Raw genomic sequence first — 26316 nt, 5'->3', positions numbered from 1 at the left:
TTTTTTTTTTTAAAAAAAGCACCTTTAGAGGTGGGAATTTTGAAATAAACTTTCAGCAATGAAGTTTGCCATTCCCTTCATGTTGAGCTGCATCTCATCTCCTCTTGCTGCTGGAGGATTCTCTGGGGTGAGGACAGGGATCAGGGAGGATTATAACAACGGGGCACACTTGGTACCTGAGCGTTTGAAGGGTGACTTTAATCAGTATGTTTGAAGCACTTCATTGTCTCTGGTTTCCTTTGAGGCAGTTGAGGGGGGAAAACAGCCTGTTCAGGGTTCAGCTTGTGTCCTTGAGAGGTGGACCAAGGTCTTCTGCCAATTCTCTAATCTTTCAGAGTGGGTCAGTAACTGCAGGGAAGACGAAAGTTTATACTCTTGACATAAATAAAAATGAAGTAGACAAAAAAACAGAGAAAAGACCCCATGGTCTGAGGGGGAAAAAATACATATACATGAAATGCTTTTCAAACAAAAGGCAGAAATTCCCTTTCCCCCATTCTCTCTTTTTTTTTTTTTTTTTTGCAGGTCACCTGTAAGTAACTAACTGAAGAGCAAATTCCTGTGGCTTTCTGTGTAGCTCAGYTTATTGAATGTGCAGTCTGGTTCCCATCGTGACTTTGTGTAGCTGCAGTGTACAAGTTCAGCACCTTTCCCTCCATCGGGAGCCAGCTTTGTGCTCCCTTGGCAGTCCCATCTGCTCTGCCCTCAGCCTTCCCTCTGCTTTGTTTTTGAGCCAGGCTTCTCAAAGCCAGGAGCAGGATGAAAGTGGATTATGCTGGTGACAAGAATATAAGCAAGCAGTGGAGTGTTGGGCCTTTGGTTTTAGTATTGTCAGTATTGTCATCCTAGTTGGAAAACTGATAAAAAAGCACTTTTTAGGAAGGTAGCATAAATCTGTATCTTAAATCCCTGTAGGTCTGGCTGGCTGTGCTGCACAGTTATTCTCAGCCCCAAAGCTTGGTTGTCTCCTTAGTGAGCTTAGAGGACTAAGCTTAGGCTAAAAACAAGGAGCTCGAGCATGGCAGCTTAAACTGAACAACCAGCTTAAGCTTTTTTCGGGAGAAAGACTTGGGAAACCAAGAGGTTTCCCTGTTCACTTGGTTGGTGTCTTTGCAAGGCTGACTTCTGACTGCAGCTGGTATCACAGCCAGTGGGTGTTTCTTGCTTGTTTGGCAGGAGTGTGGGACCTTTATTTGTTCTTTAGTGTAAAATACACCATGTCATCTTCATGTGCTTGTTCCTGTAAATCTAGTGAGATATTTTAATATACTGTGGGACCTCTGAAACTTAGCTCTGAAAATGACTTATTTTAATAAAAAAGCGAACAACCCTGCCACACATAACTTTAAGAACAGAGAGACTTCTAAATGCAAACACTCAATCTTTCAAAATACTTTACCAGCAACAGTATCATATGTCAAGTTTAGATCAAGAGCTTTTTTTTTTTCCTTTATGAGATGGAAAAGCATTTATCCCTTTTAGAAACTCGTTGGGGAACTCCATCCCATTGCTGTACTGCTTTTCTCAGAATATAGTAATTCTAAGAGAAGCAGAAAAGTAGTGGTTATAACATATAGATTGCTTTGTGGTTTGCACTAGTTACCATTGAAAACAAAGTAGTTTTGTGAGGGGGAGGGTTTGCTTGAGATTTCTTTAAAAAAAAAAAAATCTGAATAAGTTGCCTGTTGTGTTTTTCTGGTTAGTCTTCCCTGAAATTAATTTTTGTCTCTGGGGTAAGATGATAAAGCCACACAGACAATTTTATGTGCAAATAACTATCGGATGTGAATGCAGGCTTTTATTTGCAGGTGAGATGACATTATTAAGAGAATGTAATAGACATTTGTGTTGTATAGATTAAAATSTGTATGAATGTGTTATGAATGGTATGATACATGTGAAAATCCTTGAGAAAATCCTTGAGACTTTCAAGCCAGATAGGTACAGATTCATCTTATATTATTGTAAAGTGAGTAGTTCTTGGACACCATAAAACTAATCTAAAAATTATGCCTCTGTGTGTGAAAGAAGATAGAGCTCATCATGAAGCTATAAAGTCATAGTCTTAGAGTAGTAAGTTGATAATGAAAGAAACATCTCTCATCTTCTTCCTGGTGTTTTTATCCTATACAGATTTGCWAGAGGTGATTTTGAGTGTTTTTTTTTTCCCCTCTCCTCTCTGTTTTAGCTTAGAACTGAATTTGGAAAGTATCTTTTTTTTTTTTTAAAGTATTTTTATTTTGCTTGAACAGTATTTTTATTTTGAATCATTAGTATGCTTACAGATAGCGAGACTACTTTTATTAAAAATAAATATATGTTTTTTTACCAACAGAAAGTATCACTTTTGAAAGCCTGTTGTCTTGTGTTTGCATTTCAAGGACTATGTAACTACATATGAGAATATAAGAAAGCATTCTTTGCTTGTAATTTTGGCCAGAATTTGAGAGGCTGTTTTTCACTTGTTTTATTTTATTACATGGACTTGAAGCAACCACAGAAAATTCCTCCTAATGCACTCTTACTGTGCTGTCATAATATTTACACCCTTACATCCCTTTTGTGCATGAAGCCACCACCATGGTGTCCTTTGCAGTAAATTTAGAGTAAATTTAGGTCAAGTTGTTAAACATGCCCAAYGGTGGAGTCGGGAGTAAAGGTGGGAATGTCATAAATTTCTGATTTCCGCTCATTCCTGTTGTCATTTGCACAGTGCAGGGGCAGCTGCTGCTGCTTCAGGAGGATCAGTTCAAACATTCATCAGGCCCTTCAGAAGGATGAGAAGACCAACATCTGTATCAGCATTTTTGTTCCTCCTGCATGACAGGAAACTTTCATTGAGAGGAATCTKTCATTCCATACTGTTTTGACACTTAACTAGGCCAAAAATTGGTGGTAAAACCTACTAGTCAAAAAGGAGGGAGATCTTTTGTGTCCAACACATTTGAATGTGTCGCCGTTGGTAGGAAGCTTCCCTTTGAGGAGCCTCACGATAACCTTGAGCTCTTTGTTGTAACTTGGCTGATAGTCACACACTGATTTTAATTTGGGCCTTCAGTTTTCCTTCTTTGAGATCAGAAAACAGTGCTGTCAAACCAAACATTAGTTTTTCTTTTATAAACAGTTTTTAGCTTTGTTCCATAGACATGGATGGTCATTTATTGCATGTTTTTCTGATTTCCTCTTAGTCATCTGAAGACAGAGTGATAAACTTACATTGTAGATGCAGGAAAAACTAAAGATTTAAGGATCTTGATAAGCCTGTACATAAAATATCAGTCCATTTGCATCCTCAGTTTTCAGCAAACTTACCRTCTTTTGCTCTCTGCAGTGCTGAGGCTTTTTGTGTTGTGGAAGGAGAGGTAGTTATCTCCATTGATATTTCTTAAAACTACTCAGGTTTAACATGTTCCTGTTTTGTACCTGGTTACCCATTTGTACCAGATGCGATTGCAGCCTGGCTGAAGCCCTAGCATGGGTGGGCAGCCTTGCTGTGAGCCACATGCACGTGCTCAGAGCTAGTTTAGTTGGGTTTGTGAACAAACTGCAGTTTATTACTTGTTGTCCTCATATGGTATCTACAGATAATTGGTTAAACGTTGGTATGTTACCTTTCAGAGCTGCCTGAGCTTATTCTAAAGCTTGTTGCTGTTCGGGAAGATCTGTTTGTTGTCTTTTTCTTCTGCCAGCAAGTCCTGATTTTTTTTCCCCTCAAACCTGAGAGTTTTTTAACTTTCCTGTCAAAACTAAACAAGTTGTGAATATCCTGAGAGCTGGGYGGGGGAGAAGACTAGAGCTCTCAGTCCATTCAGCCTGGGTTGTCCTTGTCGTGTCCCGCATGTACTCCTGCCTTCTGTGGAGTCTTACTGAGGGGGGACCTGAGAAATGTATGTGTCCGCTATATTGCCATCTGTATGTTTATGGTAAAGATGCTAGGGTGGGAGTTTTCTCCTGCCTGTTTTCTTTTTTTTCTTTCCCTCTACTACTGTGCCTGCAGCTTGACATCATCCTTTGAATGCAGAGTAGCACTGGCATCAGTCCTGAGAAACAACTTTGGATTTGGCTGAGAACTGAGTTGTAAAAAAGTGCTGAGGGAGATCTTTGTGCTCCYCTTAATTATCTTTTCTTTCCAGTTTACTAGAGACAGATAGTTGAACCTTAGCACTGGAAAAGAACTTTCTGTAGGAAAAAGCCCTGTCCCAGGAAGGGGATGAACTGATGACCTTATAGAGGGTTTCTAGCTCAAATTTCTGTGGCTTTTTCATGAGGAAAGAACAGAAAAAGGAGCAAGAGCACTTTGGGACTTTATATTCATTCTCTGCTTAAATAGAGGGCAGCCACATGGAATCTTTTTTCCACAGTGTTGATTGTGTTGAASGGGACTCTCCATTACAAGTTAAGTTACACCGATGTAGGGATAGATATGTCAGGTCTGTAAAAAAGGCAAGGAAATCCAAATGCAAGTGAAAGGGACCTGAAATAGCTGTGCAGTTGGAGTTGGGCTGCGCTCTGCACTCCGTGCACACATCAGTCAGGATACGGAGCACGGAGCTGCTGCTTGGAAATCCCAGCCATGGAGTTTGGGGAGGCGTCTGTCCTGCCTGACAGGGGGATCACCTCATCGCCTCAAAGTAATAATTTGATATTGGATATAGCAGACCAAAACGTCTGTCTTTTTGTGAAGAAATTACTATAGAACAGAAATAAAGGCTGTAGTGCAAGATAATATATATATTTCTAATCATAACAGCTATGAGCACTGCAGAACACAAGGAGATTTTTGATCTTCCACTGTGTTTCCACTCCCTACCCTTCTGTCTCAGCCAGGCTTTTGAAAGATGTTGCTCTTCCCTGTAAAACTTCTTGGGTATGTCAGCACTGCTAGTGAGAAAAGSCAGTGCTTTAGCTTGCTGCTTTTGGAAGACACTTATTAACAGTCTGATTTTCCTTGTTTTCCTCCAGGTCGGATTCGTACCAGGAGACAGAGCTCTGGCAGTGCCACAAGCGTCACCTCAACGCCTGCTGACTCCCGAGGACGTAGCCGGGCTAAAGTAGTTTCACAGTCCCAGCGTAAGAAGTGTTTGATTTTGAACAGGGAGGGGGAGGAGAAAAAATGTTGTTAATGTTTCTCTTAATATTGAAATAGTATTTAACTGAGATCTGAGGTCCCCTCTGCTGAGCAGAGTGATGCTGGGATGTGTAATGAAAGGAATCCTCCTCAGCAAGCTTTCAGCATATGCTTCTACTGACAAATAAGCCCCAAATCTGAGTGCTTAGCTGTCACAAGCTGCTTTTTCACCTGTTGCACAGCAGGCTTGCAGATTGCTGTGAAGTGTACGGCTAAACCTCCCCTGGGTCCCGCTGAGACGTCTTCTGTGTCTGTAGCTGACTGCTGTCTCTCGGGTTCTTGCCCTACCAAGCTTCTCTTGCTTATATTGTTGTATTTCTGTATGYGTATAATGTGAGTTGTCTAAGTTAATGTGTGATGTAGCATCCGTTTTAAATAGGACATTACCCCTTCTGTGTAGATTATGGGGGAAGTAACTTTGCAGTTTGGTTCAGAGGGCATGTATGTGCTCTCTGGCTACCTGGCATGATATGATTTTCCCCAGGAGCCATACATACAGTTTTTGTCAAGTATATCTAAGAATTTTGTCACTCAAACTTTAAAAGGAATAGAGCATAGGGAGAAGCTGTTCATTACTGAAGATACTCAGGCTTGTGGATGAGAAGAGATGGGGCTGGTGGAGAGATGTGTTTGTTCAGAGGACTTGTCTTGCTTTGCACCCTTGTTTAGAAGCCCTCATCTGTTCACACTGTCATTGCTTTGCCCTGTCATGCYGGAGGGATAAGGAACCAGATTTATAGCATTATGTTAGGTAAAAGTTTTATATTCAGAATGGAACCAATTAGAAATCTTTATATAGAGGCCATGAAAGATTTTGGCCTTCAGTTCCCTGATCTAAATTCATTCATACAGTTCAGACTGTAAAACTATTCCAAAATGAGAAATGACCTTTTTTCCTGATTTCAGTTTAGTGAAGAACAGATGAGAACTCTTAATGTGTTTAATGAACAGTTGAATATCGAGAAGTTTTAAACAGTACATTTTTTAATGATGTCTTATGGCCTGTTAGGTGACATCTAGTTTGAATCCTGATTCCAGCCTGGCCCACCAGATGTGGTCTTTATCTTCTAGGCCAAGCATTTTATGAAGCAAGCTATGAATCAAATACGGTATAGACACAGGACTAAATTATGTGTCCACACAGTGGCTAATCCTGTTTCAATTTTTCAGAGTGGGCTGGAGTATAATTTACAGCAGAGTTTGGGTGTACATATTTGGTTGATATTTCCCTAAGAAGATGATCAGCCTAAAACTGTTGGTTGCATCTGTGCATTAACCCACTACATTCTGCAGAGGCTTTTGGAGTGACACGTTTGTGAAGAAATCTGTCTGCACTGTGTATAACATAAACTGCATGCTGAACGCTGTATTGTCTTGCTGTCTTTTAATCCACTTTTTGCCTGTCCTTTCGTCTGCCCTCATAATCAAGGATCCAGATCAGCTAATCCTGCTGGTGGTAAGAAACGTTTTCCCTTTCTTGCTTTCTCACATTATTTCCTTCATGTTTTTTTTTAAGCTGCTGAACCTGTAGGTTCCCTCTTTCCTGTCAATTTTACGTTATCAGAGGCTTAAAAAGCATTTTCTTAAAGTTAGAAATCTAAATCTATATAATAACAGGCTTAGTAATCAAACATGGTAAACACACATTGTGTATGGAAGCAGACTCATTCTTGTAAGCATTGCAGTGATGTTCCTGCAGCTTAAACCCTAGGTGCTAAATTCTTCCAGTTATTTCAGTGCAGTGTTGACATCTGTGAGTCAGTGTAACTGAGAGGAGCATTTGGCTCCCAGGGTGTGAATGTTGGGCATGTGACTGGCATCTGTCACAAATATTCTCACCCAGCGCCAGGGTCAGTGTTGGGAGTACGTGGTTTGATTGGAGCAAGGAATTTGAACTAACACTAGTTATGCTGTTGTCTATCAAATTAATAACATTGCATACAGTCTTAAGATAGAAAATATATCTTTGATTCTTACTAATCGTAACGCTGTTCTGGAACTGATTTTTTTTTTTTTTTTTTTGACATTTGTGGATGCTTTTTAGAAAGAGAGCAGCATGAATATTAGCTCAGAATGTAAACTCACCTGAGTATGATTTTGCAGCCTTTTCTTGACTGTTTTAGCAAATAAATGAGTGTGAGGAATGACAGCAGCAGAATTTCAGCGTGACTTTTATATACTTGAAGAAGGAGGAAAAGAAAGACCTCAACTCCATTACTTTTAGGCCTTTGTGATTACCTGTAAATGAGCTTTACTTCATTCCTGACAATGTAAAGTAGCCAGCGAAGTCTCAGTGGCTGCAGCCAGCCTGCTTCTGGTGCCACAGCAAGCTTCTGTAATGCAGGGGTACTTCCACACTGCACTGTCTGCCTTGTCTTTACCCTGGCTGGGCAGCAAAGAGTAGTGCAAATAGAATTGTTAATGCCTTTATTGTCGATGGGCTTTCCTTAGTCATCATCTACAGCCCGTGGGAAATGCTCCAGTGGGTTTTATGTGGGCTTTGGATCAAATTCTAGAACGTAGCCTCTTGTATTTCAGCTTTCCTGTCAGAGTGTTTTAAACCTTGATTCCCCTCCTCTCATATTTTTTTTCTTATTTTTTCCCCTCTAGCTGGCAGTCGGTCTAGTTCTCCGGGTAAACTCTTAGGAAGCRCCTATGGTGGCCTGAGCAGTGGATCATCCAGAGTCCAGGTGGTGTCATCGTCATCAGAAAAACGCAGCAAGATCCCTCGGAGCCAGGGATGCAGTCGGGAGACGAGTCCCAACAGGATAGGACTAGGTAAGAGCAGCCACTGCAGTGACACGTTGATCAGTGTGTTCAAAGTTTTTTTCTGTTTGTTAGGAAATTAAGTATTACTGTCACCTTTGAGTTCTTCAGCTAGCAGGTTTATGTTTTATCTCAAGGAATGTTCTGTTTTTGATGGCAGCTTATAGGAAGGTAGTTCTAAATTTCTAGGTTGAGCCATAGTTTCCGAGTAGGTTGAGATTATTGTGGGAAGTCTTCTGTTTGAAAGCTGACATGAGCAACACAGTTGGTTCAGGCAGCAAAAAGAGTTAAGTGCTGTGAGAAATATCTCACTTGGCATTCAGTGACTTAGCCCTAAAGGGCTTGATTAATTGAGTGATGTTTTTGTGAAGTCAGTTGGTATAAAGGGCAAAGAGCATCTTGAATTATTTTGGAAATTTTGTAGCTTAAATGATTTGCTACTGCTTATCCTGGATATCTCGGAACTGTTTCCCTAAATGATATTTTAGACCTATGCTCTAATTAGTCTGTTTCCACAGTCTCAGTGACTGTTACATAAAAATTCCAAATTTGTTCTTATTTTCAAATTTATCAGCAGATTTTTTTTAATTCGCTGCATAAGCATCCTTATATAGAAACATTTGTTTACTTGGTGTGAAGGTACTCTGCGTGTGCTCTGTGACTAAAAAGGTAAAAAGGTTTTTAGTTTTGAAATAAAATGGAAATGTTTTCAGAAATGTGACTGAGGAAGATAATTTTTTAAGATAAAATTACTGAAATATTTTGTGCCACTAAAAAAAATTACTAGGAGATAGAAATTGATTGAAATTTTAGCCTAAAGATCGATTGAAATTAAACTGTTCAACTCTTGTATTTTGAATTTAAACTGCCTTTCTGTTTAGAAAATGTTACTTGAGAGCTATGTCTTACTTATTCATTGTTCAACTATACTGAAAGGAATTTAAAGTACCAGAGCACACGTGCTGTGTTGTTATCCATAAAAAAATCCATTTGTTTATTGTGATTATCTTTCCAGATGCAAAGTTTTTCTCATGTCTAATCTATTTTATGGCCTTTATTTGTATATACTGTGCTTTTATAGTCATTGCCTTCAAAATGTAAAGCACCTTCTCGGTTTTAGGAATCATTATTCTGCTATCACTCTGCAAAAAAATGTTGCTTTCAAAAGGAAACAAAAAATCATGGACAATACTGTTAACTGTGTKGAAGCTTATTGTATTTTTGTTGTTTGCTTTGAAAGTCTTTAGTATCAGAAGGGAATTTGCTTTTTGTGAAATGCTCACTCTTGGGTTGCAAGCTTTCAGGTAGATTATGGGAGCCTCAAGAATCCCTTGGAAAGGGTAGTTTATATCTCATTGCTCTGATGTGCTCCCTGTGGACACAGGCAGCGCTTGGTCTTTGGGAGTGGGAGAGAACCTGACCTGCTTTTGTTCTCCTTGCCCAGACAACCAAAGCCTGGTCTTTTGGGCTCTCATTGGAGCAGGAAAGACTATGAGCCTTGTGTCGACTTTAGCACTTGGTTGCAGAAATTTTATGCCTTTATTGGATTTTTTAAAATGTGGTATTGGTTTGGATTGAGATAAGCTTTGAGCTGTCACCTTTGTAACATTACCCCATTGTATTTATTACTTTCTAGCATAACATTTACAATATTTTGTATTTATTGTGTTGCTTAAGTTCCCATTTTTCTCCTTTCCTTCTTTTTCTTCTTAGTCATCCATTTTGTTAAGCAGCCTCCCATTCATCTTCCTCCTAAAGTTGTGGATGGACTTCCAGGCTTTTGAGCAGTTACTTATGTTTTTGATAATGGGCTTGTGTCTAACTCTTGGGCTGAAACCTTGAGTCTGTGCATCACGCTGCAGTGCAGCAAGTGCTGAACAACCTTGTCAGGCTGTTAGATAATTTGGGGTCCTGTTCATGCATTAGTTTGCAGAGATGGCCAAGCTGCAGTAGGACCAGTGCAAGAATAAACTCAAAGAGAGCATGAGTCCTGCATCCTGCAGCTGGGATTTGTACAAGAACTGGCCGCTTTTTAGGCTCTTCTGAGGATGAGGACAATGACAACCTGTGTTGTAGGTGCCCATAAGCATGAGGAGCTTGCTGTGAGCTGACCTTGTCTTGCTGGACACAGACACACCATGGAGAAAGCTTGACCAGCACGTGGAAATCAGCAGTGGTGTTACCCAGCCGGGGAAGGAAGAGTGTAGCTCATGTAATCTCATTTCTTGGGATCCTTGAAGGAGGGCTTTCCTAGGAGCAACCTGTATTTCCAGCGTGTCGGAAGTTCATCTCCATGAAGTTAATTCTGTTGTGCGGGTCAGTCGGGCCTCGTGTCCCAGCTGGTGCTGTGGTGCAAGGGCGTGCTGAGGATCAGCCACCTGCTCGTGTCCCGGAGCACCCTGTCCAAAAGGGGATTTGGCTTCAGGAGCAGCTCCTGCTTCTCACTTGGGAACAGGAGAAACCAGAGCCTTGAATGCCAGCTGGATTTGAGAGAAGTTCAGGGATTTGGAGCTGATGTCAGTCCGCAAAACATGAAGCAGGCACAGCTGGGCATGTGCTTCACGTGGCACTTTCTATGTTGGGTTTATGCTACGTGTGCTCAATGGAAAGCTGAAGGAAATGCTTTCCTTGCCTGCTGGCTGCACCCCGCTGTGGTTTGACAGTTACTGTATTCCCAGCAATTACAGACTGTCAAAGGCTTGCACTGCTGTAAAGGAAGCATCTGCCCATCTGAGCCTGGATTCTTCTCTTAGAGGGTGGTTTTAATGAAATGCAGGTTTCTTCTACCTGGTAGAGTGGTCAGTAGGGGAATGGGTTGAGCCCTCCCAGCGCAGTTTGCATTTAGTTGTTTACAGAAGTGCATTTGATTAAGGCAGCCTACTGGTGTATTTACAACTTTGTGCATCGCTTCTGCCTTTCCATGCGAGATTGGTAAGACTTAGTTGTACAGGACTCCTCTAGATAGCTGTTGTATCTATCCCACCCTTGTGCCTGGCCATGGCAAAGATCCTGATTTCCCTTTGTTACTAGAACTTCCAAGCTGTCCACTTCCAGCTGTCCACTTCCATTCTGCCTGCTCCTTTTAATTAAGTTTGTTATTTGATTAATTTCTGTCCGACTTCTAGGGGCTGGTAATTCTGAAATGGAGTTTAGTGGCTGTCTCATCTGCCTTTGCCTATGCTGCAAAACCAGACTGTGATAGTGTGAGAGACTGGTCAAATGAYAGCAGTGCTGGCACTTCTGGTGGTGCTTGGAGAATATTGCCCTGAACAGGGGTGGTAAAACCTGGATATATTTGGTTGATAAAATAACCTACTAGAGGAATTGACTGGGAGTCCAYCCCAAGCAGATTTCTCCTTCTTTTCTTTTTGATCCATTCTTTTTTCTTATTTTTCAAATCTGTATCCAGTAACATGCACATACCCTGTTATTCATGAATTCTCAACGTTTGCTTTGAGCTTTTTGTTTGTGGAATCAGTATTGTGTTTCATCTGTGGTGTTGTCCTGCTAGGCCTTTTTCWTACAGTTAAAGAAATGCATGTTCTTCATGCGTTTTCTTCACCATAAAGCATGTTATAATCTATTAGGGAAGGAGAATGTGCAGTGTGCATCGATTCAAAAAAATTGTAACCATTCACATCTCCCTCTCCCTAAAGAGCTGTTGCTCTTTATAGTATAGATGTATGGGGGTAAATATTGAAGGATGAGATGCTTAAGAAAATGGACTGTTTGTACAAACTCGATGTGAAGGCTGCCTTTATTTACATGTAAGCCTGAGACCCAAGAATGAGATGTTTGCTTCTGTATAGCCCTCAGTTCCAGGTGCGTGTGCTGGTGCTGAACACTTGGAGTGTYACCTTCACCCATGAGCTTTTTTCTTGTCAGTCTGAGCTGAGATTACTGCGTTCGTGCGCTCTAATTTCATCCACTTCATATTATTTAGTCTGTCCTGTTCATTTATTATAAGACCATCTTCCCAACTCACTCAATAGTTTTGGATGTTGCGGTGATCTGCTCAGCTTGGTCAGTGGCTCATCTTGTGTTGTCCAGCATCGAAGTTCAGCCATCAGAACCATTAATTGATCTATGAGGTTTTTTTTTGCAAAATTGGGAGCAATTTGACAAACCAAAAATCTCTCAGCAGTCTCTATTTGAATTTTAAAGTATAACCACGAAGATTTCTATTTTGTTCTGTACTGCTTTGCTTCAAAGGATACCATTATGTGCCCTGTGTTTAACTGACCTTTTAAAAACAGGCATTATGTTCTGGAATGGTTCTTCTAGTGGCTAAAGTTTTCCTCCCCAAAAAGAGAGAGGCCACATAGATAGTCATAATTCCGTTTTGTAATAAAACCACATTAGCATTCTAGGGAACTGTTTTTCTTAGCTTGAGTCTAGGCATTTTATGTTCTATGCAGGAGCCAACTGAGATTTCTGAGAATATGTGTATTCAGAAGCATGCAAATGGCACTGATTTCACAAATATGAGGACACTGTTGAAACTTGAGGATGAAGCAAGTCAATAATATGGGCACATGACTCTGCTCTCTTGTCGTCAAAGCTGGTTTTATTCTATGCACTAGAAAAGAAAATCCTAAATGGATATTCTTCAGCATTTAACATTCACTTCTGTCTTTTCAAAACAGCAAAACCAAATTCCTCTTTAAACACTGCGTTCTTAAAGATAAACTTGTAGCTGTCAGTTGCCATTCTCTTTTACACAGGAGAATTTTATCTTGTTCTCAGCTGTGCACAAACCTGTTTATATAAATTATTGTAAATGTCTTTGATATGAGAATGACACAATTTGCAGAGGAATAATCCTTTTGCTTTAAATATCTAAGTCACTTATTTTCTAAAAATCTTTCTCAATATTCAAATCCTTTATTTTAAGCAGCATGTTAAATAACCTTCCAAGGCCTAGCTCTGTTTGTGGTGGGTTCTTTCTTTGTTTTGTTTCTTGAACTTAGGTAAAATTTCCACTGAAGTCGGTGGGTTGGCCTTTTTTGTTGCTTTTTTGCCCCCCTCTCTCTATGAAAGCAGCTTAATCTCCTCTCCATGCTCCGTATTTGCCTGAGCTMCATGTGCACAGGATGGATTTAGGTGCCACAGCTGATAGGCAGGAGCCTGTTGGGCTCTGGGCAACCGAACCTTTAATAGTGCCAGACCTGAGACAGGAGCCTTGCTGATGCTGTCAAAGCAAAGAATATAGTTAAAGGTTCTCCTTAAATGCACATGTGTCTCAGTGTATGTGCCTATAAGATGGTAAATGTAAGGTGTTAGAAATGTTTGAGGAACAGAAGCTAGATAACATTTGTTGAAGAGTTGAAGCTCTTGCTGCCTTTAAATGCAACCCCCTTTGCAACCTCTCTTTCCAGTGCTTAGGAGCTAAGTGCTTTTCCCACCATCTTTCAGGGTAAATCTCTGCAAGTCTGCACAGTACACCTTTTTTTTTTTTGCCCCAACATGCCTGTTTATGATAAAACTACCACTATGTAAAAATACCCTATTGATGTTGTGGCTACTTTTAAAAATCCTCATCTGATTAAGAGTGCTTCCTCTTTCCAAGGGTGTTTATCTAGCAAATAAGGGCAAAACCTTCCAGAAAGGTTTCCTTTAGGTGCATCCGATTTGCATGTTCTGTAACARTAGAGATCCCCTAAATGATTGAAGATCCCCTGCTCTACTTGAATAACAATTTGGATTGCCTAAGAACAAAGCAGACCGAGAGCCAGACACCTAACACCGCTGAAATCTCGCGCCACAGCGCGGTGCGTAACGTAGTTGGTTTGTGAGAGCCGCAGCTGCCGGCTGCAAGTGATAATTACTCATGTAATAATGACCGTAACTAACCGAAATGTGACTTGACTTTGAGCTTTCTGTCCTCATTAAACTCTGTTCACCTTCTCTGCAACTCTCCATGCTGCATGCTAGCACGGAGCAGTCGCATCCCCCGACCCAGCATGAGTCAGGGGTGCAGCCGCGATACCAGCCGCGAGAGCAGTCGAGATACAAGCCCTGCTCGGGGCTTCCCGCCGCTCGGTGAGTACACGCAGGCACCGGAGCTTTAAGGGTCGGTTATTATTATTTTTCTTCCTTTTTCCCCTGTTCTGATTGCCCTTACTGGCAGGTGGGATGAGTTTGGTCCCTCTCCTCTGTTGGATTCCTGACACGCTCCCCCTTTCCAGCCCTGTTCCCCTTCTGTTTTCTTCTGCATGCCTCAGTTCTGGTTCTCAGCATTTCACTGTTAGCAGGAAAGTGGTTCAGTCTGAACTCCAGCAATTCTCTGGTTTGTTAAATCAGCTGTTGTGAGGCTGCTGTGCCTCATTTTGCACCTGTGATAGAGATTTATGGGAGAGCAAGCCTATATTTTCTAAGTCACAGCAAAGTTGTCAGCAGCATCGTAGTCCGTTGCTAAGTGACTCCAATTATGTGTGATTTGGGGTGTGTGTGTGTGTGTGTGTGTTTCCTTTCCTTTTATTATTTTTTTTCCCTTTAGAGCTAGGTGCAGGGAAAGTAAATAGTTTTGATAATAAACCTCTCATAAAAAGACATCCTTTTCTTTAGATGCTGTAATTCACCAATTAAGGGGTGGCACATGCCATTTTGTAGGGATGTCTGCTGAAGAAAAGCTGGGTTTTTAAAGTAGCTTAAGTGTACAGCACAAATAGAAAATCTCATTATATTATAGCTACCACATGCAGAAGTTTATCTGCACAGGGCAAAAAACAGAATAGTTAATGTTTCTGATCAAATACCATATCATATCTATATTTTTTCAACCAGTTACATTACTTGTTGTATAAAAGCTGTGTTTGTCCTCTCAGATTAATGAAATACAGTTGATCTCCATGGCCTCTCTGTTTACATTATAATTTTGTATTTATGCATGTGGTTCGAAGTGAGAAAGAAGCTTTTACAGCTTTAAACACGGCTGAAGAATGTTATTGAACTGTTATTTGTCACRCAGTGGCAAAATACAGCTTTGCCAAGCAGTGTGGAACACGGCATTTTGGGTTTAATTCTGTTATGAAAAGGTTATGAAAAAATATGAAGAGATAAGCTAATGTTTTCTATTTGGTTTTCATAGTTCATGTATTGTACATTGAATAACCTTATAAACTAACACATTATTGATTTGGTTATTTGTCTCAGCTTCAGGTGTTATCAGTGGAGGGATTCTTGTTAATGTGCCTYTTTTGAAATCATCGCCAGATTTCCAGTGATTTCAGTGAAGCAGAGTGGAATTTTCAAATTAATACTAGAAAAGCTTTAGGATTAAACTTCATTTGTACAGCACGGAGCTACAAAATTTGTTTGCTTCATTGATAAAATCTCATTTGATGAGAAATGAGAAGGAGGAGGTCAGCTTYATGTTGGCTTCTATCTCCTCAAGAAAGATAGCATCTCTATTAAATGAACTGACTTGATACCAGAGTTTTAAAAGGAYAGTAAATTTATAACTGTAGCTTGTTCTTTATAGGTGTCTGTCTAGCTTCTATGTAAGATAAGGCAGGTTTCTCTGACCAAAGTGTTTAAGAATGCTGGGTTTCAGGAGAAACTGCACAGTGCTTGGTGGTGGTGTTTCCTTTATGTCAGTGAAAATACATTAATTGAAACAGCTTCCTGAGTCTTCCTCCCGGAGGATAAATASAGTCTGCCTGGATTCACAAAGAGCTTGAATTTGGGGCATCACCACTGAGTTCTGCCCTGTCTGTCAAATACAAAACTTGTTACAACTATCGATTACAGTCTTGTTTAAAAAAAAAAATCATTTGGGAGACTGAGGGAAATTACAAATTAACTTATGAAGCTTAATGACCCAAAGATTATTTTGTCTCCAAAAGTGGTCTTATACAAATCATAAAGGGTGTGAAGTGAAGGTGTAAGGTGGGGAAGCGGTGTCAGCAGAATAAGTTGTCATCATCTTGCCTGTTTCGGTATTTTCACTGAAATGCTGCAAACTGGAACGTGCTCATAAACTTTCAAATGAGCTACAGAATTATTCRGAAGAAATGCATTCCCAATAATTCAAGCCAAAACAGTATGACAGTCTTTTTAGAATCCAACTAGTAATAATATTAATGCTAAGATCATATATTAAGTGTATATACAAGATAATCTTACTGTCCCTAGTCTATTTAGTTAGTATTAGTGAACTGTGTTTTGGGTAGCTATATGTGAAGGAGAATCTATGCATTTAACAGCATTATGGTCGATGCCAACACTGATATCCTGACCTTGCACATTTGTTCTGCTTGCCTTCAAGTCTGTCTCTGCAGCTGTGCCATGTGCACCAAGCAACTTGCTTCCCGAGTTCAGAAGCACTAGTGAAGAGTCAGTCTTCACCCTCAGCATCCTTGCAAGGATGTGGTTTTAAACATAGATAACCAGATATTTAATTCCTGTTTATTCTTGGGTCTTAATCTTGCAGTGACATCAACAGGGACACAGTGYGTGGCTTGGGAGAAAGCAACTGCAAGATCAGAATCTTAGTTGTGAGGCTCAGTCCATAATCCTCTATGGATCCTGCAGATCTTTCATGAGTTACTTATGGTGTCAGTGGTTTTATTCTCTTTTTCTCTGTTTTGAAAAACCACATTACATATTTTGTATAGCTTATAGCCAAGCTCTCCSCATTGGGAGAAAACACGGTTTTCATTTTTCTTATTTTGCTGTTCTCTATTTTATAATATTAGTATTTGTTTCTGACTGTTGTGTGTAAAACAGAAGACTTCAAATTTCTGTATTGCACATATATATAATTAACTAACTAAATTTACTTGTGTTAGAAGGTCATTTGGGCTATTTTGCATTTTCCCTACAGTAATAGTAAGGATGGTCAAGTAACAAGGCCTTCAGTGAAACTGTGATGATGAATTGCTCATGTGAGCACTTAGGACGTTCTTGAGTAGTTACTAAGTGAGCATTTTATTGCTGACATAGGGAGAACCCCTTTAGAGAGGGAGAAAAAAATAAAAGCTACATTTATTTCTGTAATTTTGAAATGACCAGACCAGCTTTCCATTTGCCTTCATAAACAACTCACCTTTATACTAGATCCAAGAACTAAAATCCTTCTCTCCAAACGCATTTTACAATTTATGTCCTGCTGAAAATTAGGAATTGAAGTGGAGCTAAATTGGGCTTCAGCTCTTCCACACCTGTGTATGCTCTGTTGCTACTAACAGTGTGTGAGCATGTGTTGTAATTCTATATACATATATGTATGTGCATATTCAGATGAATATCTGTGTGCGTATATATAGATTGTGGARACACGTATGCAAGATTTCTTAAAGCAAGAGACTTTTGGTAGCAACAGAAATAATTGTGTCGGGTTTTTTTTTTTTTAAATACACACACGTATGTATGTATATATATATATGCACATGTGTATATATACACATATCTTAAAAGACCCTCTGTATGCAGTGGTGAGCTGACCTCCCTTGTGTGACTCSTTGTGCTCTTCCCGCCTTTGTGGTAACTCATTCCCTTTTTTGAACACGGGCTAGAATGGTGTGGAAAGGCCTTGCCAGCACACTGGCTAAGCATCCATCTCGGCTTCACTTTGGGGTTTAGATCAGCCACATCTAAACCCTGTAGTTACCTGCTCCATGTTCTCACGATGTCCGTCTTCCAGATCCGTGGTTCTGGAACGTGACTGACATGCGCTGATTTATTTTATTTGTTTATTGTGCTGAACTGCACCAAGTTCCGGACGATTTCGACCGAGTTTTGTCATGGATGGTGTTTAGGGGCGAGGGAGAGCGGGGAAGCTGTGGATGGAGATGTCCCTGTGGGGCTTGCACTGTATCTGTTACGCTTTCATATACAACGTCATTCCCCTTCACTATAAAACACGTATACTGATAGCGCTCACGTGCATCTCCTTTGGACTGTGGCATTTTCTGTCTTGGGTTAAATGTGTGTTAATCCTGTGGGTGTTGCCATTCCTTTTACTTGCAGCTTCTCGACGTCATTCCAGGTCCACTAGTGCTCTCTCCACTGCTGATTCTGTTGGGCAGTCAGGTGAACAAGTGCTAACTGCATGAATCTGCTTCGTATTCATCTTGTTTTACACCATTTTAACATTTGCCATCACGTGCATCAGCCAGCACTTAAGCATGGGCTTCTCACCGCTGTGGGGCTTCTTGTTCTGTTCGTCCAACGTGGCTTTTTACTTTTCAGTTTGGTTTATTGATTTTCTTTCTTTATTTCTTTTTAATTTTATGTATTTTAGGAATACTGTGAGCAGTGTTTAAACAAAGGGTGATCCAAGGCTTTCTCAGTTCTCCTACAAATTGGATCAGTTGTGCAGCATGAATGGTGCAGAGCACTKGCAGCTTCCCTTGGTGTTTCTTCCTTAGCAGTGTAGTGGTCCCCAGTGCCTAGGACTGAGGCCCAGTGGATCTGATCCCACTCGTTGCCAAATGTCCTGGAATCCTCCCTCTTTTAATGGAATTTCTRTGTCGAGTCTGTCCAAAATGCACAAAAGAGCAAAATTTAAAAATCTAATGACAGGGGCATAGCACTTGCTGACCTATGTTTTGTATAATTCTGAAGGGCTTGTCCTAAGTTCATGGAAGTTGGAAAAATGATTCCCAGGCTCCAAACCAGGAGGTTAATGAGAAAGATCTGCTCATTTTAGTTACCTTCTTCCCSGGCCCTGTGTGGGGTTTCTCAATTGCTGATTGCCTGTAACTGCTGTGGAAATCAGCGTATTGCTGGGAGTCCTAAGAAATGAATGAGGGCTTCTAGGCTTTGAGTCCTTAGAATTTAACTGAAAAGGGGAGAAAGATRATGAAGAAAATGAATGAAGGCTCCAGTATTTGCTCAGAGGCTAAAATTGCAAAAAGAATGAGTGGTATTGAAAGGTATTTAATTGTTCTCTCTTCAGGTAGGGAGTGAAAAATAGGTTGTTTCTYTCAAGTCTGGCTTAAATGGCTGTCATTTAAATAAAATGCTGCCAATATTTCCCTTAAGAAGTAACTCTGTGGAAATGACACAGCTGATTTGAATGTCTTTGGCATTTGAAAAACAATCATTTGAATTTGGTATATTTAAAAAAAATAATAATAATAATGCAGATCTAAGCATACATTTTGGGTTTCCCTTCAGTTTTCTGTAAGATTTATGGCATGCTTGGCTCTGGGGATTTGGTACAAAGCATAATTATATCCTGATATAATTCAAGTCAACTTGATCCTACAGAAGGCCCAAACCACTAAAAATGGCAAAACTGAACCAAAAAAATAGTGTTCTTCCTTGAGTAGATATAAGAATAACAACAACTCTGGTCAGGGAGATGAGGCAATCTCCGCGCTCTCCTTTGCCACTAGTGCTGGGGTTGTTTATGGTAGTTATTCCAGGAGCCAAATATTTTCCTGGCACTAAATTACAGATCTGCCTGGGCCTCTCTTAAAATATGTGTCCATCTAATATCTGCACTTGGGGACAAGATGGGCATCTAGGGGAGAAGCCCAGGGTGACCTGTATTATGTTTTTTGGTTATCTTTAAATCTCTCTTTGAAAAGATCCCTGTGATAGCCATGGAGACAGTTMTAAGGCAGCAGGCTACATTCTACTTGTCCAAATTCGTTTTATTTTTTTTTWWAAAAAGCTCCTTTTTGTTTCTTTATGCTGGGTATTTAAACTGATGTACAACTGAATTACTTTCTCGTTCTGTTGTTCATTAAAACAAGAGAAACTATCTTCCCTTTTCTAATGTAATACTAAATTAACATGAAAATAGATGACGTGGTGTAATATTTTATGATGCTCTGTTGTTTCAAAGCTACAGCAGCAAATCCTCTTCTCAGTAACACTTGAATATCGTCACTAAAGTTAGCTGGGTTTAAATGTAAAACTGAGACTAAAACTTGTCTCAAAYCTTAAACTTGTGCAGTTATTTCTGCTTGGGGAAAAAAACCCTTGTTTTCTGTATACCTTTGTAGCACATATCTTTATAACTTGTGTCTTCAGCTTCAATTTGACTTAATGCAATATAATTTCCTCTGTACCTCTATTAAAAKTGTACAGATATTTTCATTTTAGGGATGAAGTTCTTTCAACTAAGCAATTATAATGGTTCTCCAACCAAGTGCATTAAAAAAGGGGATAGTAATAATGCATACAACTTTTTATTTCTTCGTGAACTGTCATGTTTTAATTACTTTTCAGCAGTAGTTCTAAGAAGTTGTGAGGTTTTTTTTTTTTCCTTTTCTTTTTCTTCTTCTTGTTTCTGCTCCCTGCCCCCATGTAATGTGTTTTGTAGAAAATGTGCTTTTGTTGTAAATTGGAAATGTCTGGTCTGGTTACATAACTCTGAGAAACAGTAAGTTTTGATAAACAACACTTTTCTGATAAATGCTAGTCCTTGGTTTTCCTCTAAATACAACACTTCTCAAAAAAAATTAAAGTCTCCCCTATTTTCCCCTTAGTAGCTTAATCCTTGCTCTGACTTGGGTAATGCTCTGAAATCATGTTCAGGGAATGCTTTGAAATAGGACAGTAGATGGGCAAGTTTCCATATCTGATTTAAATTATGCATATCAGTGTGAGCTGCATAYTTAAGAGGAATTTCAGTGCAGTAGTTATTAAAAAAAAAAAAAAGGTAGTTTTATTACAAGTAAAACTTTTCCTTTAAAAATGCATGCACTAAGCTACTGAATATAGTATTTGACCTCAGTTTGGTGGAAATCCATGACACAGGTACCTGTTTTTAAAACACTTTTTCATTCATTAAGTATAGATGAACTAAGAAAAAATTCTAGATGACGTGATCCCTCTGTTTTGCCATTTGACCACTACATCCAGTATGGATGAGGTGAAGGTTTCTTAAATAGGTTTATCAGCTTGATCCGTGCACCACTGAAGTTGCTGGCAAAACTCCTAGTGACACGAAAGGCTGCAGGGAGAGCGGTGGGTTCCCAGACTCTCCTGAGCAGAGGTTGGGCCCCCATGGAAACAAATTCTAATGCTCCCTGAGCCTCAGAATGGTTTGGAAGGCCAAAAGTGATCTCTCTGTTTCTAACCTGGCGCCAGGACCTCATTGCCCTGCAGCTGATCTGATCCTCAAAGCTGCTGTCGAGCTTGGCCCGTGGCACCCACCTCACTTGGTCAAAATGAACCCCTGCTAGTGCTGATTTTATGGATTGGCTTTGCCCAAAGAAGCTCATTTCTGGTTTTATTTTTATTTATTTATTTATTTTTCCAAAATTGGGGCAAATTGTAAGGCAAGTCAATTAACAGCAGGAATGTAAGTGGCATTTTGGACCCAACGCTTTGTTTTGATGTCGTTCAGAGCTTTGCCGTCAAATTCAAGGGCAGAAGAATGATACTATTTGATTTAAAAAAAACCCTTTTGATTTATCCTATCRCAAGTTAAGCTGCACTTCAGTCAAGCGTGCATGTTAAACTGCTGCTACAGAACTGTAAGAAAACAACAATAAAACAACCACTACACAAGCAAACAATAAACATCCTTATTTATATTCTCCGGGGCRTAGGATGCTCCTCAAGTGTTGAGACATGAAGTAGGCTGATCTTTGCTTCTAATCTCAGGCCTTTGAGAAGGAGCTGCAGGATGGGTCAGTGCGCGAGCAGGGGCGTGTTCTGACCCCGCGGGCACAGCCCTGTCTCTTGAAGTTAATGCAGATTGCACTGTTCATTTCTGAGCGCGCCACATTGGGGCCAGCCTGTCTGTTGCTGGCATTAAAATAAACCTTTGAAACTGCCTCTATTTAAAAAGGGAAACACAAAATAGACGCCCTTCTTCCCAGCTTAAAACAAACAAACAGAAAAGACATGTCCCGAGGATGCAAAATAGTCCCTGGGGGCCCGGCAAACAACAGTAGTTCATTTCTCCCTCTAATGGCAGCCTCTCTGGATCCGTGGATAAAAGGGTATTTAATGAGAAAGCGCTGAGAGTTCCCAGCAGCTTTGGGGAGTGCGGCTCAGGCACCTGATTAGGATTCCAGGGGAATGTGAATTTGCTTAACAGGCCTTTTCACCCTCTTTTGTGCAGAGCGGTTCGGGCTCGGCCAGCCCGGCAGGATGCCTGCTTCCGTGAAYGCCATGCGAGTCCTGAGCACGAGCACCGACCTGGAGGCTGCCGTGGCCGATGCACTGGTAAGAGGGGAAATGCAAAATGCTCCCGACACCAGAAAGTGCCTTAAAGTTACCTGTACGTACGTTCTCCTCTTTCTTAATAGCTTTGTAGTAATTGTGCCGATGTCTGATGCTTGGTTAATGTTTGGTGGCTTTGTGTTTGGGGGATATTGGCAGCAATGTTTGTTTCTCTAGTCCATGTGAGTTCTCCCGAGTTACCTGACTGTCGTAGCTGGGTGTTGGAGCAGCAGGATGGGTTGAATCTGCTGGTGGCCTTTTGCTGGGCTGTCAGAGGCTGCATAGGGACCTCCAGCAGTGTSAGGGACCTCCATCCATTCCACTAATGGCATGGGGATTTTGTCGGGAAAAGCATCCTCTTATTATAGTGTCTGTTGCAGGTGGGGTCTTCGGAACAACTGGGGCTTTCCCTAGTTTCTGTCCTGTGTTATTTGTACCTGGCTGGATATTTGAATCAGCTCCTGGCTTGTCTCTAGTTGGTACCATATCATGGTACCAGTCAGACTGAAATGCATTGCTTGGTGTCCTGCTGGTATTTTGGAAATATTAGGTGCATTTCCAATTAAATTCATTGACATTTTTTCAATTCTGTTGTTACATGATCTTACTCTACTATAAAAAGTAGAAGCCAGAAATTATCTCTCACTCYGCAGAAGATAAATCTGAGCACAGGCCTTTGCATTTACCCTGGGGTTTGGGGTTGGGGACATAGCAGCAAGAGCAGTTGTTGCAGTTGCTTTATCCAGGTGTCCGTGTACCGTGTGTTTTCTCCAGCTCTAGCCCAGGGGATCTCAAGCAGAGTTCTCAATTTTTAATTTATTAGGAAAGAGCCATATCCCCATAGAGTTAGTGATGAACTTTTGCCCCCACTTCACTTTCAGAAAAGCCCACATCATTCGCCTTTTTATTTTGTTATCACCCAGTTCATGTCACCTCCATTTCTAGAGTATCATTACAATACTCATTGACTTTTTTAATCTATTTTTTTAATCTGTTTATAGAAACACAAAAGTAGTTGTGAATACAAGAGAAGCAGAATAGAAGAAAATAGTTGGTGGCACTGAATTTATCAGCCTGAATAGCCATTTTCATGAGCCAAATACAGTGGCTCGTGAATCCCTTCCTGCCCACTACATTTGCCCCCGAAGCAGCTCGTGGTCTCCCCATAGGTGGTGGGCTGTGAGTGTAAATGAAATCAGGTATCTCTGCACGAGCCCTTGCTGGATACTGAATATGCAGCAGGGTTTCAGTTCTTGGATGATCCCAGAGATCTGATAGGACTTAGATTCAGATAGATTCTTAGTCTTCAGACAGACTTTGGGAGTTCCCTTTGACCGTTCTGCTCTTTATAACGGACACCCTGAAGTGTTAAATGGTAGTGCTGCTAGCTGGGTAGTTCAGTCTGGATTTCTCCGGCTTTAAGAGGGGGGCAACTCTCTCTTGTTGTCCCCTTCCTTCCGACTGCCCTATGTTGCTCCTTTTTTCTTAGCTGTTGTTTCACAGTGGCAATTTACAGACTTGGTCCAGGCTCCCTTTGGAAGGACATGCGATGCCAGCTCTTTTTTAACACTTGTGTTCAGATGGGTGTTCTTTGCTGCATAGCACTGTGTGATGGCTTCTCCAAAGATGGCTTAGGCCAAATACTCAAGCTTAAAACCCAGAGGGTCATTTTGTCACCTCWGCTGTGTGCATGCAATTCCCCTCGGAGCCGCTGCTGTTTGAGGGCTGGTTTGGCCTAAAAATGCTGTCTTTGCTGGGAATCAGTGCTCGAATCTGTGAGAAGAACTCAAAGGTTGTTGGAAACTTTGGTATTAAGGGCCCTAATTCAGAGGTGCTACCCCGGTGACCTTGAAGTTAAGCTTCAAAAAGCAGTTTGCTGCAAGAATTGTAAGTTGAAAGAGACCTTGGTTAAGTGAAGTTGGTTAAACGTGCTGTACTGTAGATAGCAGTTTCCTGACATCAGAGCTTCTTTCTAGACTCCAAAGTCACTGATAATGTGTGGGTGTTGGATGGGGGTGGGCGGGTGGGGAAATGACTATCAAGAATTTGTATTTTTCAGAGCAATATTTTTGAAAAAATAAAGCAGAGAGGTGATGTATCTAGGTCTGTCATCAGGAACTTACAAACAGATAATCACACTTCAAGGCTGTCTAATAGAAATGCTGCCTAGGCTAGGGTGTACAAGCAGTGTAGCAATTAGAAAATAAAGCCAGGCATTATTATATCCACTTTTATTTTGCATAAACTGTGTTTGTTTTGTTCTTTTTTGAGTTTGCTAAGACGCATTTGCTATACATTTTTGTTGCAAAAACAAACCCTACATAAGCTTCTGACATAATTCTCTATGCTTTTTCCCACCCTTCAATATTTTCCTGCCTACAGCTGTTAGGAGACTCCAGGAGCAAGGTACTAGTGCTTTCTTGACTTTTTATTTCTACTTTCCAACTTGCCCTGCCCTTTTGCTATCCCCCATGATACTGCACGTGAGTTGATTTCTATGCTTCAATCCTGCAGTCCTAGGGGAAGCAAACTCTGCTGCCTTGACAAGTCCAAGAACTGCAGGACTGACMCTGAGGAAGGAATGCTGTGGCAAACGTTCTAGAATATAGGCAATATATAGAATATTTTTCTGATACGTTGTGTTATCAATTGTATTCATTTAAGGTTCGCTGGAGACTTATTTGTAGTTTAGCTTGGCTTGTCAGCATCATTGTTCTGTTACTGTTGTCAAAGCAGTACCTAAGGGATTTAGGTCCTGTAATGTGCATAAGTGAGATGTGAGTACTCAATTCCCTTAGCCTCTGGGAAAATTCTAGTCCAAAATAACAAAAATCATACATTCTTATATATCCCACTGAAAATCTAGTTACTTCACAACCAGTAACAAAGCAAATGTGCGTACCAGCACAGAGTCCTTTCAGCTCTTTCTTCCTTACCTTTTGTTTTTTCTTGAATTGGAAGTTGCATTGTCACAGTGTCTGTAGCCAAGAAATTGCCCATTTTTTAASAGTATTATAACACAGGGATTAAATTAGCTGTAGCTCGTTCCATTGGGCGTAAGCATCTTGTTTATATGCTGGGAGGGGCAAGCACCTTAGTTGCTTGAGTATTTCCATTGAAGTCAATGGGAATCTGTCTTGCTCTAATGAGTAAGGTAAGCAGGCAGTTTTTAGTGGCATCCTTAATATGCTTAAGTCACTATAACAATAGGATAAGTTTTGCTTTTTTAGTGATTGCAGGTAGATCATTTTTCATTTGGCACGATGCTAGTGTAAATGATTCACTAAGCTRCGTTTCCCTCTTCCAGAAAAAGCCTGTGAGAAGAAGGTACGAGCCCTACGGGATGTACTCCGATGATGACGCGAATAGCGACGCGTCGAGCGCCTGCTCCGAGCGCTCCTACGGCTCCAGGAACGGCGGCATCCCGCACTACCTGCGACAAACAGAGGATGTTGCCGAGGTCCTGAACCACTGCGCCAGCTCCAACTGGTCCGAAAGGAAAGAAGGGCTCATAGGTCTTCAGAACTTACTGAAAAGCCAGCGGACACTCAGGTGACCTGCTTAGCCTTCTGGTTTTTAGTCGCTCATGGGCGTTGACTTTTAGCTACAGTCAGTAATTTTGACTTGCCTTATGCAAACAAATGGTCCCCCTTCCAGCCTTGAAGGCTCTTGTCCCACAGTGTGGGGCTCTGTGGTTAACAGAGAAGAATTCTACCATGGGAGCAGTATCACTTCTCTTAAATTTGTGATAGTGGTGTAGACAAAACCAAATTAAGAGTTCTTACTACTTGGAGCCTTCCTCTGTCTCCTCAAGTCTTCTGATGGTAGGTGCTTGTGGCAGCACGGTGAGATTTCTCACAATGATGGTAATGTAAATGCACTCAAAGGGTGGTACCATTTTTACATATTAAGACTTTAATAAATTTTTTTTCCTAGTAACTCATTTAGTGAAGCAAGCATCTCTACATTTCTTCTAAAAACTACTCAGGGTGTGTGTGTGTTTCAAAGATGAGATCAAACGATACCTACTGTAATGTGAGGTCTACTTTGATTCTCTATGAAGGTGCTGTTAAGTATAATTACTTGTGGCTCTTTGTGAATGCACCAGGTATAGTGATTTTGTAACTCTTTAAAAATCCTATAGCAGAAATTTGAATCTTCTGTAAACATCACTTATAATGTAGAAGGAAATTTCTTAAGGCAGTGAAGTAGGTGTGCCACCTCTGAAACCTTATTTATCGTAGGAGAGACAGGTCTTCTTCCCTTGTCAAAAGCCAAATAAACCCTTG

The 26316-nt window shown here is 40.7% G+C and overlaps 1 protein-coding gene across 3 annotated transcripts in view; it reads left to right on the top strand.

The window, feature by feature from the left end:
• The window catches only part of CLASP1 (cytoplasmic linker associated protein 1), a 153167-nt gene that overhangs the window by 82726 nt on the left and 44125 nt on the right, over window positions 1-26316 (top strand). The window contains exons 21-27 of one of the 3 annotated variants that reach the window (XM_026054055.1): window positions 4963-5070; window positions 6558-6584; window positions 7739-7906; window positions 13829-13936; window positions 21927-22030; window positions 24410-24433; window positions 25335-25579. In XM_026054055.1, the coding sequence (XP_025909840.1) occupies window positions 4963-5070; window positions 6558-6584; window positions 7739-7906; window positions 13829-13936; window positions 21927-22030; window positions 24410-24433; window positions 25335-25579 (784 nt within the window). The remainder of the gene's footprint in view (window positions 1-4962; window positions 5071-6557; window positions 6585-7738; window positions 7907-13828; window positions 13937-21926; window positions 22031-24409; window positions 24434-25334; window positions 25580-26316) is intronic. The other 2 variants (XM_026054063.1, XM_026054071.1) reach the window with 2 other exon arrangements.

The sequence above is a fragment of the Nothoprocta perdicaria genome, unplaced genomic scaffold (genome assembly GCF_003342845.1).
Source record: "Nothoprocta perdicaria isolate Ctin4 unplaced genomic scaffold, notPer1 scaffold_0, whole genome shotgun sequence".
NCBI lineage: Eukaryota > Metazoa > Chordata > Aves > Tinamiformes > Tinamidae > Nothoprocta > Nothoprocta perdicaria.
This window is presented reverse-complemented; position numbering and strand designations above follow the sequence as displayed.